Raw genomic sequence first — 16,151 nt, 5'->3', positions numbered from 1 at the left:
ACAGCTTTCAGATTTCCTATCCTTTTTTTTAATTTATTTTTTAATTGAAGGATAATTGCTTTAGAGAATTTTGTTGTTTTCTTTCAAACATCAACAAGAACCAGCCATGTCTCTATCTTTTCTAAATAAAATAATCTCTATTTAAATACTAAAATTACCAAAAAAAAAAGTTTTCTACTGAAAAAAATTTGTTGAATCTTTCAAAAAACAAAACTCTTTAGTGTTTAAGAATTCTCTCCTTTTACTCCCATTTATTTTTACAAATTTATTATTTTATAATAGGCTTTCTTATAGTAGATTCTTAGTGCTCTTGAGTTGTGTGTGCTCTGATAAAGACCTGTGCTACATCAAATGAACAAACAGCTCTTGGTTTCAAAATTAGTAAGAGCCAAACGATAATTTTAACAGCTTGCAACTCCATGGGCAATCAGAGCTAAAGTTGTTAATGATTAAGAAATCAAAGAAACTCTAATGCTTTAATAGCTGGGCATTATGCATGAAACCTGTCACTAACAAAGAAACTTGGAAAATTACTAGGAATCTTCCCCCATGGGGTTAGTCATAGCTGTTATTTAGAACTTGGACAGCTGTAACTCTACTGTAAAATAATATCTAATTCTGTCAATAATCTCACACATACAGACACTGAAGGAGTTCAATGGAAGGCAAAGAAGGGTATATATTTACTATCACATTCAACTAATGTAACAGGTAGAAGGATTTTCAACAGACTAAATGAACCATTTGGACAACTATCTTTGAACCAGGAGAAAAATGCACAAGCAAGATGTAAAATCTGAGCTGTACAGGCATTTAGAGTCATCATTATGCTTGTAACTATAGAGAGTACAAAATCATTTGATTTGCATGAGCAAACCTAAATGTTGAGCTCATAACTGGGACAAAAGGTTAAAATTTTCTGCAGGAATCATGACATTCCCTTTGGAAAAACTGTCCCAGAAAATTCTTAGGTGACTTAAGGTATGAAGTAAATCAAATGATATAAACATGAACAGATCAGAAGAAAATAATGTTGAGTGCCATCTTTTCAGAATAGTAATGGACTTCTTGATGTCACACTGAATGTTTCTATCTTGACTTCTAGCATCAACCCTGCTGATTAATGACAGTTATTACAACTTTTCAATCTTTGTTAGTAGCTCTATATTTGTCTCGTCATTAGCTCTACATCTATAGTTGGGAAAGAAGAGTAGAAAAAATTAAATTCAAATGGGAGTATTTGAGTTCATTGCAGCAGTTTTAGTAGGAAATGTGGGAGAAGCAGGGAAGAGGTTGAAGCTGTTGGCTGAAACAGAAGCCTGTGGATCCTTTATTCATTTCACAAATGATGCTCACTGCTCTCCTAGGTGCTGAAAATGCACTGTTGAAAGAAGCAAATACAATTCCCTTAGCTCATGAATTCTTTCATTGAGTTCTCCTATTGTAGGTAATTTAGGCTTAACTATGTAGAACTGATATATTCTTGTTACAAATATGTATGACACCTTTATGGTACTTCTTTTATGTATAGCTGGTCCTTTCTGTTAAACTGATCCTAGAGGAATGCTTCCACTCTTCCTTTATTTGGAGAATGACAACGTGACTCCACCTGACTGCAAGATAGTAACAAAAACAAAAAAGGGCATCTGAAGCTCTATCTTGGAAAAAATAAATTAGTGAGCTTCTTGCATAAAGCAAAATTAAATAAGCCTGTTTCCTTATCAGTAAATAACAAACAATATAATTGCCAAATGAGATCTTGCATATAAATGAACATTTCACAAGTTCAATAAATGTTCATCAGAAGAATTAATATTAACAAACTTTACATGAATTACTATACTTAATAATTACTGAATGTGATTATTTACGATTCTATCTTCAGTGGAAAATATATTTACATTAGGGACTTGCTGCAGCAGTATAGTAAACATTAAATACCTCAGTGTCAAGATTCCTTATTTTTTTCCAAAAGCCAAATGCACAGACATCTGATCATCTTCTCACTAAAGACTCCTGCCACCTTCAGCTGCCTCAGAGCAATTTACCAGTCCTAGATGCTTATCTCAGTAATGACCTCAGGGAATTTATGGTCAGGAAAGGAACTGTAAACCATTAACATCAATCACAGTTGAAAACCACTGGCCCAGAGGTGTGAAGAAATGAAAGCCAAACTTGCCCAATTTCCAACCTTCATTCTTCTCCAAAACAGCCTTAGTCTTTAATTTTTTTAAATTGAAGTATAGTTGATTTACAGTATCATGCTAGTTTCAGGTGTACAGCTCAACGATTATATAAAATACAGTTCGTTTTCAGAATCTTTTCCCTTGTAGGTTATTTAAAAATACTGAGTATATTTCCCTTTGCTATAGAGAAGAAGGAAACATATCTTGAGACAGAGAATTGTATCCTGGAAGTTTGTTGGGGAGCACCCAGGGGATCAATGCCCACGGAGGGGGTGGTGAAGGGAGGAAGAATGGGCAGGCGGAGGAGTTGAGTGCTTTTGTGTTTTTTTTTTTTTTTAATTAAAAAAAATATTTTCAATTGGAGGATAATTGATTTACAATGTTGCGTTCATTTCTGCCATACATCTACATGAATTAGTCATAGGAGTGCATATGTCCCCTCCCTCTTGAATCTCCCTCCCATACCCCCCTCTAGTTGTCAGAGTACCAGGCTGAGCTCCCTGTGCTCCACAGCAACATCTTGCTAGCTGTCTATTTTACACATAGTAATATATGTATTCCGAAGCTACTTTCTCAGTTTGGTCCACCTTCTCCTTCCCCCACTGTGTCCATAGGTCTGTTCTCTATGTCTGAGTTGTTATTCCTGCCCTGAAATAGGTTCATCAGCACCTCTGTCATGACAAACTGTGGAAAGCTCTTAGAGAGATGGGAATACCAGACCATCTCACCTGTTTTCTGAGAAACCTGTATGCAGATCAAGAAGCAACAGTTAGAACCCTGTATGGAACAACTGAGTGGTTCAAGAATGAGAAAGAAGCATGACAGGGCTGTTTGCTGTCACCTTCTTTGATTAATCTATATGCTGAGCACATCATGAGAAATGCCAGGCTGGATGAGTTACAAACTGGAATCAAGATAGGTGGGAGAAACATCAACAACCTCAGATGTCCAAATGTTACCACTCTAACGGCAGAAAGAGAAGAGGAACTAAAGAGCCTCTTGATGAGGGTGAAGGAGGAGAATGAAAGAGCTGGCTTAAGACTAAATAAAAACACTAAGATTGTGGCGTCCGGCCTCATTACTGCATGGCAAATAGAAAGAGAAAAGGTGGAATTAGTGACAGATTTCCCCTTCCTTCATAGCTCAGTTGGTAAAGAATCTGCCTGCAATACAGGAGACCCTGGTTCAATTCCTGGGTCGGGAAGATCCCCTGAGGAAGGGATAGGCTACCCACTCCAGTATTCTTGGGCTTCCCTTGTGGCTCAGCTGGTAAAGAATCTGCCTGCAATGTGGGAGACCTGGGTTTAATCCCTGGGTTGGGAAGATCCTCAGGAGAAGAGAAAGGCTACCCACTCCAGTATTCTGTCCTGGAGAATTCCAAGGACTGTATAGTCCATGGGGTCACAAAGAGTCAGACACGACTGAGCAACTTTCACTTTCCTCTTCTTGGGCTCCAAAATCACTGCAGACAATGATAGACGGTGACTGCAGCCATGAAATCAGAAGACTGCTTCTTGGCAGGAAAGTTATGACAAATCTAGACAGTGTGATGAAAAACAGAGACATTATTCTGCCAACAAAGGTCCGTAGAGTCAAGGCTATGGTCTTTCCAGTGATCATGTAAGATTGTGACAGCTGGATTATAAAGAAGGCTGAATGCCAAAGAATTGATGCCTTCACACTGTGGTGCTGGAGATTCCTGAAAGTCCCTTGGACACAGGAGATCAAACCAGTCAATCTTAAGGGGGATCAACCCTGAATATTCACTGGAAGGACTGATGTTGAAGCTGAACCTCCAGTATTTTGGTCATCTGATATGAACAAATGACTGATTAGAAAAGTCCCTGATGCTGGGAAAGATCAAGGGCAGGAGGAGAAGAAGGCGTCGGAGGATGAGACTGCTGGATGGCATCACTAATGCAATGAAAGTAAACTTGGACAAACTCCGGGAGATGGTGAGGGACAGGGAGGCCTGGCATGCCACAGTCCATCGGACTGCAAAGAGTCAGACATGACTGGGCGACTGAACAACAACAACAACAATTATTATTATTAATTTCCATTTTGCAGATGAAAAAACTGAGGTTCAGGGAAGTTCAGTCACACACACCAAAGTGCCAAGCAGCCTGTACTCAAATCCCTATTTCCAACCTTTAAATATAGAATTCTTTTCACTAGTCTACAAAACTATATTAAGAAAGGTCTTCTAATGACAGAAGTTTTTGCCCTCACTCCTTAGGAACATGCATGCTTTCACATCTGTCTACAGCCAAAGCACAACTAGCCTTGCTTTTCAATTGGCCTCTATTTTCCTCCCCTCACTGCAGCAAAAATGCCTTTTTTTCACAGAATCCAATTGCTATGAAGAGATTGTTCACAGAGTCAGGAAGTGACACATTTCTTCACTTATTTAGGACATACTCAACTGTAATCTTCCCCTTTATTTCATATGTAAAACTTTAATTACATGTGTACATTTCTCTCTGGGCTATACTACCTCTTTAGGGAAAGAATTCTTATAAGATCAAAGCTAAGAGGCCTGGGTTCTTGTCCTGGTTTCTATATGATCGTTGATATATCACCTACTCTTAGGGACCTCAGTTTTCTCATCAAGAAAACTGCACTTTTAGGTGCACTAGGTGACCCCTTGCTCCAGCTCTTTCCATGATTCTGTGAATTCGCTTTTAGATGTGATGGACATATTCTATATGCACCATTGATTGTTACGTATTTGGTGAAGGAATCAAATGCAGCAAAGCACATTGTCAAAAGCACTTGACTCTATTCCACAACTTTTGCTACTAGAATTTGGAAGAATATATGTGCCAACACTCTCTATGTGCGTCTTTTAAATATTAAAAAGAAACTGCAGCAAAGATTTTTATTTAGATCATATAGCTGAAAATTATTCACTTCCTTTTTGCTCTACACTAACCTAATTTATTTATTGTCTATATTAGAGTAAGCAAATTAGTCCATGAGTGAAATTCTTTGGAAACTGAAGATTACCTCATTTAAGTGCAGAAGTTATTTTCATGTGAAATATTTTCAAAAGGAAGGTCTTAAAAATTACCCAATTATTACACGTTCTCCTGCTTCCTTAATCAGAGTACTTAACCTCTTTTTGATTACCTATAATGCCATCAATATGCCAAATAGTTATCACTAGATTTTAGTCACTATAGTGCTACTTAAAGGGCCTACTGGAGTGCCTAGGTCTACGTGTTCCTCCATGGAATGTGCACAGATTGCTGGGCTTGAATAACCCAAAAGGGAATCAAAGACACTTGTCTACTTTTATTTCCTCTTGCCAGCTGTTATATCTCACGATTGCCTATGAATCAAGTGGGCTCTAATCTGCTCCTTTATTTTAGGTAAATGACTTGAGGATGGCTTCATCTTTTCAATTAAGCTAATCTATGGGCTCTGTGACATCTGTTTTTCAATCAGAAGCTGTTTCCATTTATTTCCAGACTCATGGCTATGTTCCCATATGGTGGTGTTGCTGGGAATTTGATTTGCAGATAAGTGGAAATTTCCTCTACTAGTGGAAATTTCCTCTACTCCCCTATCAGATCTTCAGATTAGATACCATATGTAAAGGAGTTCTAAAAATTACAAAGCTATGCAAAACAAAAATCATTATAAATGCTATAGCTACAGTGATTCCAAACTAATGAGAAAAAAAAATGCACAAACTGAACTCCAAAAAATGATTTCTTTTGATAAAATAATTACTATTTATACTTGAATTTTCTTATAGGAGCAGGTGAAGCACATACATTTACACTATGGAAGATATGCACATATAGATTCATAAAAAACCTCTAATGTATTTAAACAACTTGAATATTCTAAAATATTAAATACTAGTAGATGCTATAAACTATTTTAAACTTTTCAAATGTCCCTTGTACTTTACCAGGATGAATGGCAGTCTCTTCTTATGTGAAATTTAATACATTCAGTAGACTCATTTGAATTTTGGAACCATCTTATTTTATAAGCTATAAAGCAAATGATACAATAAGTTCTTTTTTCACTGTGTTCAACAAATACTTTAACCCTTGCATTTAGACTCAGGAAGAGACACTTTTCCTCTTCTGTACAAGTGTTTCCTCTCAGTGGGGTAACTGGCTTCACTTAAGGCCCATCAATGTTGCCAATGATATAACCCTTCAGAGATACTTAAAAAAAAAAAAAAGCATTTCCCTCTGTCCTCCTAATCCCAATGAGGGGTTGGTGAAGTTGATAATAGGCGCAATTATCCAAGACACTGTGCCAAGAGAAACTGTCCATAATCCAAAACTTGTACCATTAACAAATAACAACAACAAATTAAAGGAAGTTTCAGTACTTCTTTGGTTCTCTAATGTTCTTATTTCATAAGAAAGCAAACACTGTAAGAAACTAAAGTCTTATGAACTATGAATATCACTGAGAATTGTATATCACTTCTAAAAACCATATTATATCTAATTCTAAAAGCAGTACTTGGATTGCAGGGTTTTCATAGCTCATTAAACTTTATAGCTCTGAAATCTGTTTCATAAGGAGACCTTTATAACTCTGGTTTTGGTTTCCTAACCCAGGCTTTGTAAAAAGAATGTTCCTTGAAGGCTTCCGTTTCCATGAAAACCTGCAGTGAAATCACTGGATAAAGTAAGCTTCAGCTATCTTAGGTGCAATTTACCATGGCATTGTTCGTATTTAAGCTTGAATATATGTTATTTTTGAACTGATCTTTTCTTTCTTTATTGCACCAACATCTCCAATGTGAAGTGCTGCTATGCATGAGTGCAGACACTATACCAGAAAGTAAAAGCTATAAGCGTTGTCACTAACAGGTGGAAACAGTAATTGTAAATCAAGACAAAAAACAGTTTATTCCAACTCACACAAACTCTGTTTCCAAATATAAAAGGGACTGTTTTATGTTTCTTCCTTAGAACTCTTCTTAATAGATTTCATTGACTATACCTCAAAAAACAGCAATCAGTAATTTCAAAACTAAGTTTGAGAATCTGTGAAACATAATTTATTTAACAGCCAATCTTGATCTGACTCTTCAGTCTTGAATACTTGCACTAGAAATTATATCTGTATTAACAAGCACCTTTACCTGCAGTCTCCTCCCACTAAATATGTCTTGCCCCAAATCAAAAAGTAATCTCTTCAGACAAAATCTGAATATGTTACTGCTTTGTTTGGAAGCAAGTCTTTGAAGTCTTGACAGTTTCTAAGCACAAAGTCATTAACTCCATATACAACCAAATCCCTTCATCTGTGATCCAAACTACTTTTAAAATCCCATCTCTCACTCAAGTCTAATCTTAACCCTAAAGGACCCAATCTTCTCAGTTCTCCTCCTGCAATATCAACCTCACCATATCAGAGTGTATTCACCAGAGATGTCATGGACTTTATGCCTCAGTGGTATATGTGTTTACATTATTCCCTCTGCCTAAATGTTCCTCTCTTATTCTGATCCCTCTAATTCCCTACTCAAATAGCACCATCTCTGTGAAACTTCCCAATCCTCCCTTTCCATGACTTTGCTCAAACAGTTTGGCAAAGTATTCCAATAGTTCCTTGATCAAAGCTTTGTTTTAGCATTTCTTAGGCTGCATTAAGGGCTTCCCAGGTGGCAGTAGTGGTAAAGTACCTGTCAACCAATGCAGGAGACGTAAGAGACATGGGTTCAATCCCTGGGTCAGGAAGATACCCTGGAGGAGGCCAGGGCAACCCACGCCAGTATTCTTGCCTGGAGACTCTCATGGACAGAGGAGCCTGGAGAGCTATAGTCCATAGAGTCGAAAAGAGTCAGACAGGACTAGTGACAGCATGCACACAGGCTGCGTTACCTTAAAAAAAAAATTCCCATGACCCGGTCATCTAATTTCTTAACTCCTCAAAGGTAAGAACTGTGTCTTATCTCTGCACTCAGGACCTAGCACATGGTAGGGATGCAACCAGTGCTCAGTTACCAAATAGATGAAGGGCTACTGCGTGGTATGGCCTTTCCAGGTCCAACAGTGGTAAAGAATCGCCTGCCAATGAAAAAGACGCAGGTTCAATCCCTGGGTCAGAAGATCCCATGGAGGAGGAAATGGCAATCTACTCCATTATTCTTACCTGGAAAATTCCATGGACAGAGGAGCCTGGTGGGCTGCAATCCATGGGGGTCACAAAAAAGTTGGACATGACTGAGCATGAGCACACTGAATGGTATCCTTTTTCTCCAGCAGTGACTTAGAACTAATGCATCTGGTTACGCTAGTATGATGCAGAGGAGGTCTTGCCAAGATGACTCACTATCCCAGATCAATGGATCAAGCAGATTGACGTAGATCATCAGACTACTTATGTGCAGTCCTTCTTTTCCCTATCAAATATTGCATGCTCAACTGAAAACAAAAACTGAAACAACTGCCATGACTGAGCTATATTAGTAAAGAAGGAAAAATTTTTCATTTTACTCCAAACTGTGATATAAGTCACATGAGACAGAAGGCCTTTGGCTACGTAGCAACTTTACATGCTTGTGCAAATCATTTAACCTCTCTGGGACTTATCTGAAAAAAAAAAAAAAAAACTAAACCAGAGGTTTTAGTGCTTTGACTGCCACAAGGCTGAGGAGGCAGACTACACTGATCTATTTTTCAATTCTAAGATCTATAACTCTATTTATTCATCATTCATCATCCACCCATCCATTCATGAATGCTTGAGATATCTTAAAGCCCTAATATTTACAATTCTACATTTATGAAAGTTGGAGTCAAAGAGAATGCAAGAAGTCCCAAACATTCTGCAAGAATTTATACTGTTAAAAAGAATGACTTAAAAACGTGCAGATTAACAAGAAGCTCATGAATACTAACAAATTTCTCCAGATGCTTCTTATAGCATGTGTTTAGACTCCTTACTGGAATAGTTTGGGATGTCACGTTTATTTAAAGGGACCAAACAGGCTGTTTGATGAGTAGTTTTTAAAAGATTTGGAAAACAGAATGAATGAAATTCTAAATCATATTTGAGAACTGTCTGTAGTGAAAGCATATCAACAATAGTGACATTTTTGCACACTTAGGTATTTGTTCTACTCGTTCAGAAAAAAAAAATGAAACAGCTAAAGAAACCCATAACTTTGATATGTCAATGACAATCCCAAAGTCTACCTTTGTTTCTGTTGCATGGGTTGTTGTCTCATAGCCATATACTGCATATCTTCTTGGAGGCGATTAAGAGGGGAATCAGGCTTGACACGAATCCCATAGTAATGGTACTTGGAGTTTCCTCTTCATAAGAGAACAGCAAATAGAGACACAAAAAAGTCAGTCAACTCAATATCAATCATATAGGATTCCCTTTAATTTCATATTTGGAAAACTTAGGTAAAGGCAAACTTAATGTTATATATCTATGATTACTTGTTCTGGACACCTATATATTTTTATGGTGGCTACATTTGAAGAATCAAAAGAAGATTCTGAATCAATTAGTTCAAGGCCCTAAGGAAAATCTTTCCTTATAAACTTTTGCTTAAATATTAGTCACAGTCCATTTGTTTGATTTAAATTAATTTTGTTTTCAAATTTATATTTTAGCTATAATTTAGAAAATTATATTAACAGGATATTCACTAACAGGGTAAAGGGCTGCACACTAAGAATTTACTATAAAGTAGTTATGCAGAACAAAGAGGAAAAAAATATTAATTCTACTGTCTTGGAGAAGTCCTGTATTTTTCTAGTTCTATTATTGCAGGGGTGATTAAGATAACTTCATTGACACAAAATGTTGTGAAGTCTATTATTTAATATTTTGAAACCTAAAAAAGCAAGCATTTAATCCTACTGATTTCAAAACATATTTTATTAGTCTCTGTTTTTATGGATTCATATCAGTTTTACAGGCTGAATAAGATGTGTCACAACAGATATGGAGAAATTTCTCTGTGAAAATGGCAAATTTCCACCTGGATAAAAAAATTGTCACAATTTCCTCATGTTCATGAGAAAGACCATATTTGTTATTAGAAACGACGAAGTTTTACCCTGAATGAAATCTGCAAATTCTTTCAAAAATAACATTTTAAATATGTAAATTTTTGCAAATAGAAAATAGTAGTTTTTCACAAGTCTATATATAGCAAGCCATCAGTACTCTTTCCAATTTTTTCTTCATTTACAAAAAAAAAAAAATGCGAGTGTGGATTCAATATTTTATATAAAAATAAAACAAAATTTTACTTCCAAGCTTCAAGAACATACATTAGATGAACCCTATATATTTGAAAATACATTAAATTTTTATAATATAAATAATATTGGTAGTCTAAAAAAGTAGACTACCAATTTGAATACCTACATAGTTATCGGTATAGGTATTTGAATACCTACACAGCTATAGCAAAATAAACCAGTAGGAAAACTTAATGCCTTCCATTTGCAGACATTAGATTTTTTTCTCCAACATCCTCTGCCAAATAGAGTAAAATACAAAAACAAACAAACACTACAAACTCAGTTAGCCCTGTTCTCCTCCACAAACGGCAGAACAAGAGGGAAAAACCAATGACAAAGTTACAAAGTAAAATGACATCGCTCTTGTGAGACCCCAAAATACATGAAGTATCTATCAGTAGTTTTTCTTCAGTTTCCTATAAATCAGCACTTTGGGTGTGTTGGTGGGGAGGTAGTTCTTTCTGTGCCACTGGAGATGGGGATATCAGTATGTTCTGTGGTCTTGTTTTAACTTAATTTGGAGATGGGATGTAACAAAAGCTACCCTTTGATTTGCCTTTGTTTAGAAACACGGTGTTGGAGAAGGAAATGGCAACCTACTCCAGTGCTCTTGCCTGGAGACGGGGGGAGCCTGGTGGGCTGCTGTCTATGGGGTCGCACAGAGTCGGACACGACTGTAGCGACTTAGCAGCAGCAGCAGCAGAAACATGATGACTTTACTCATCTTTTACTTAGCTCCAGAAACTTGAGAACCAGTCTGGTTCTGGTTTGAATGAATTCACCAGATAATTTTATTGACGGATAAGTAACAATTCGGAGAAGGCAAAGGCACCCTACTCCAGTACTCTTGTCTGGAAAATCCCATGGATAGAGGGGCCTGGTAGGCTGCAGTCCATGGGGTCGCAAAGAGGTGGACACAACTGAGCGAGTTTCCTTTCACTTTTCACTTCACGCATTGGAGAAGGAAATGGCAACCCACTCCAGTGTTCTTGCCTGGAGAACCCCAGGGACGGGGGAGCCTGGTGGGCTTCCGTCTATGGGGTCACACAGAGTTGGACACGACTGAAGCGACTTAGCAGCAGCAAGTAACAATTCACATACGGTTTGCTTCGAGAAAAAAAAGTATCTGAGTTGGTCTGCCTCATGATTTATACTGATTTTCTTTCTGTTCCCTGGGTTAGGCATAGAAAATGAATGCTAAAACTGTTTCCACGGTAGAAAGAGTCCCTGGTACTTCACCCCTACCATTGTCAGCTTTTCCACATTACAGTCCTGCTATCTTCATAACACAGTATTTGTTTAAACTTTCTCCATAGGATTTCTTTTCTCCTTATTCTTCTAGGCTTTGTTTTCCATCTCTAATTTCAAACATTACATACAATTTTAAAAGGAACAGGAGACACAACTGTTATATAGTGCGAAGGGGAAGAAAAGAACATAGAAAGTAAAAGCTGCAATATTGCAATATGTACTTATGAGCCTAGAGTATGGATTCCACTCATTCGCAAACCCAAACAACCCCAATTTTGTCCTCTTCTATTTTAAAGATGCCTTTCAAAGCTTGAATGGAGCCTCAAAATAGGATTCATTGAAATCCCTTTCAGTAACAAAAGAGGCACAACAATACAGCTATTAGAATGCTGAATAAAGCCCAGAGATTCAAAATATTGGCACAGTATGCATAACTACTGATCCATCAGCTAGGATATAGTAGATTAGGTCCCCAAATAATGATTTTTGTGGTTCCAGGAAAAAAAATACTAGCAAAACAAAAAGACTTTTTCAAGTGATAGGAAGCTAGTTCTTTTACTCTGAACATATAATCATATTCTTCAGTTTAAAATACACTATTCTTTTGAAGCATAGATAGAAGAAAATACATTTACAAGAGAACAGAACCTTCCGCAATCTGAAAGCTGTACAATCACTTAAAATGCAACAGAAAGGAATAATTCACACTCTGAATACATACAGACCTTATAATCCTCATAAAACTGTCACATTCCTTTTTTCTATATAAATTTACATTGAAGTCAATTACAAAGGCTCTGTTTATTTTATTAAGATTATTAAAAACTCTTTGCTAGAATACTATAGGGCTGTGACTTATCATTCATTAAAGGTATATCATCTTATATATATTGTATAGCATCTTTACATTTATACTTTTAAATATAGATTTCATAAGACATAAGAAATCAGAAGCATGCATAAGACTCTGCTCAGCTAGTCAAAATATATTATGATAATTTGTAAAAAATTATAGCAGTAAAATGAAGCTCTGCAGTTTTAAGTATTATTTTCACCATATTTTGACTAATAAAAATACTCATATGTATTTCCAAAAGAAGGAAACAGAGAAACTCTAAGAGTCTTCCTCACATTATTGATTTCCTTGCAGTGGAACCATACAAAATTTTTGCTTCCATAAATGCATGGCTTCAAAATCAAGAGTTTTAAAAAAGCTAATAAAAGGTTATAAAGGACAATGTCATTAACTGAGAGCTTCAAACATCCAAAACTTGTAAGTTCACCAAATAATTTTTAATTGGCCTCCAAAAGTGACACGAATAACTCAGCTTTAATTTCTTACTCTATGCAAATAGAAGTTATTTATAAAGATCTTTCAATGTAATCTTGCAAATCAAGAGATACATGGTTTTCCACTTACTATGTCACTTTATTCCTCATCTTTAGTACATTTATTTTCCAAAAGAGAAGAAAGTTGGTATACATTGATTTTTAAAGCATCATATATAAATTTTCCATTAATAGCTTGAAAAGTGAAAGTGTTAGTCGCTCAGTTGTGTGTGACTCTTTGCAGCTCCACGCACTATAGCCCACCAGGCTCCTCTGCCAATGGAATTCTCCAGGCAAGAATATTGGAGTCGGTTGCGCTACCCCTTCTCCAGTGGATCTTCCCGACCCAGGGATCAAACCAGGGTGTCCTGCATTGGTCTGTTCATTTCTATGTGATTTGAGAATCAGTTTTTCTCAAAGCTTTGCTACTTGGATGTTTAGGACAAGACATCATTCTGTATTGTCAGTTTTCAGTGAATAATGATGACCTTCCCTTTTCCTGAGGATTTTCATAAACTGAGCTAATTTAAAAATTTTTTTCATAATGTATTATCTGTAATCAAATACTTTTGCCCAAACAATATACTGAATGACTATAGTTTAAAAAAGAGAGATTAGTTTATATTATCTTTTAGTACTAACCTAGTTCCCAATCTCCTGGTTCGTAGCCCCATAAAAATTGACCTTATTAGTTTTCCAAAAGAAGCAGCATTGACTGGATCCAGTTTGTGTTCCTGACAGTGTCGTAGGTAGTGGTTGTACAGAGTGCTTCTGGGAAGGCTCACTCCTTCTGCTGTCTCGTAATTGTCCAACAGCCACTGGAGCTAGTGTAAACAAGACAGGGTAAACACAGAGAAACCGAATCATTCACCAAAATGCCTCTAAGACACTGCAACTACAACACAGAGAAATACGTAGATCTTCCTCAAATCATATGACAGGAAACTGTTGCAATTTGGAGGCCTGTGTAATCTGAATGTGAAAACTCTTGAAAGTTTAGATAGCTGACCAGCATTTATTGACGTCAGACCATGTCCATTCCTTCAAACATTCAAGCACCTATACAGACATACTAGTTTTCCCTGTATTGATTCCTATTTTGGAGATAAAAACCTCTTCAAGGAATTCAAATAATCCCATTAACTGCTTATAAATATAATTTGTAATTGCTACAGAAATAAACATATTACCAAGCCTGGCAGCATGGTGCATAATATGTCTTCAGTGCTGGTTTGTTACAACACATAATCAGCAGTCTGCCTTGTATAAATTTTTATATTAAGGCTCTATTCATTTTTATAGAATTCTAATTTACTTATCTAATTTACTTACACAAGATAATACAATAACAGCTTTATCTACTGGGACAAATTCTACAAGCAGTAAGGAAAATTTTCAGTCTTTTCTTCCCCAGAAAGAAACTCGCTAGGCACTGATTTTAAAAAATTATGTGTTACAAAAAGGGATCACCTTTTACAATCATTTGAGATTCTCTATATTTTTTTCATAATTTTGGAAGACACACTACAATGGTAGTTGGTAAAGCAATGTTTTCTCAGTCTGTAGTGCACATTTTAAAGTTTTATGGGTGGCCAACAACACATGAAAAGATGCTCAACATCACAAATGATTAGAAAAATGCAAATCAAAACTACAATGAGGTTATCACCTGACACCTGTCAGAATGGCCATAATAAAAAAAATCTACAATCAATAAATGCTGGAGAGGATGTGGAGAAAAGGGAACCCTCTTATATGAATGCTGGGAATGTAAACAGATACAGCCATTATGGAGAACAGTATGGAGATTCCTTAAAAAACTAGGAATAAATCTATCAAATGACCCAGGAATCCCACTACTGGGCATATACCCTGAGAAAGCCACAATTCTAAAAAATAAAAATAAAACATAAAAGACACATGTGCCCCAGTGTTCATTGCAGCACTTATTTACAATAGCCAGGACACGGAAGCAACCTAGATGTCCATCTATAGATGAATGGATAAAGAAGTTTTCATATATATATATAGTAGTATTACTATATATATATGAGTAGTATTACTATATATATATGAGTAGTATTACTCAGCCATAAAAATGAACTAATTTGAGTCAGTTCTAATGAGGTGGATGTACCTAGTGCCTGTTACACAGAGTGAAGCCAGAAGGAGGAAAACAGATACTGTCTATTAACACAGACATATGGAATCTAGAAAAATGGTATTGATGAGCCTATCTGCAGGGAAAGAATGGAGACGTAGATGTCGAGAATGGTCCTGTGGACACGGTGAGGGAAGGAAAGAGTGAAAGGAACGGAGAACACAGCATCTACACATATACACTACCATGTGTAATACAGCTGGTGAGAAGTTGCTATAGAACACAGAGAGCCCAGCGTAGCACCCTTTGATAACCTAAAGGGGTGGGATTCAGGGAGGGGAGGGAGGCTCAAGAGGAAGGGGATGTCTGCATAATTATGGCTGATTTGAGTTGTTGTACGGCATAAGCCAACGCAACATGGTAAAACAATTTTCCTCCAATTAAAAAATAAATTAAGAAAATAAAGTTTTATGTTGTCCTGTGTGTATTTTTAAAAAATCATCTTGAAAGTACAGTATGTGCAAGAAATTTTTAGAAAAATCAAATCTAGGCATTACCGAGTTTCAATGTTAGTAAAATTAAATCATCAATCTGTTCATTATTTATTTACAAATGTGTATGCATGCTCAGTCATGTCTGACTCTTTCGCGACCCCATGGACTGTCAAACCCAGGTCTCTTGCATCTCCTGCATTGGCAGGTGGATTCTTTATCACTGTGCCACCTGGGAAGCCCTTATTTACAGAAAGAGAATTGAAATAGGTATAAATAACTTTCTTAAGGCCATACATGAATTGTCTCAGGGCCTGATATAGTTTCCAACACATTTCCCTAATGACTCACATATCAGTTATTATTGCTACAAAAGTAGCATATATATCACATATTACTTGTCTAAACCAAATTTCCATGACATACGTATGAAGTGTGATAAAAAGCTGATATTCTACATGCAATTCAAGTTAAACATAAGTTATGGAAGTAAAAGAATCACTTTATTAGCATCAACTATTAGCCAGGCAATGTGCTAGGTGCC

The 16,151-nt window shown here is 36.5% G+C and overlaps 1 protein-coding gene across 11 annotated transcripts in view; it reads right to left on the bottom strand.

The window, feature by feature from the left end:
* The window catches only part of RFX3 (regulatory factor X3), a 594,837-nt gene that overhangs the window by 71,279 nt on the left and 507,407 nt on the right, over positions 1 to 16,151 (bottom strand). For all 11 annotated transcript variants that reach the window (XM_086415305.1, XM_086415304.1, XM_086415310.1 and 8 more), the window contains 2 exons: positions 13,658 to 13,839; positions 9,368 to 9,487 (listed from right to left, as the gene is read on the bottom strand). In XM_086415305.1, the coding sequence (XP_086271431.1) occupies positions 9,368 to 9,487; positions 13,658 to 13,839 (302 nt within the window). The remainder of the gene's footprint in view (positions 1 to 9,367; positions 9,488 to 13,657; positions 13,840 to 16,151) is intronic.

This window comes from Bos grunniens, chromosome 8 (genome assembly GCF_055505025.1).
Source record: "Bos grunniens cultivar Pamir isolate PY7600 chromosome 8, Bosgru_T2T1.0, whole genome shotgun sequence".
Lineage (NCBI taxonomy): Eukaryota > Metazoa > Chordata > Mammalia > Artiodactyla > Bovidae > Bos > Bos grunniens.
Note: the sequence above shows the minus strand (reverse complement) of the source record. Positions and strands in the feature narration are given on the sequence as shown.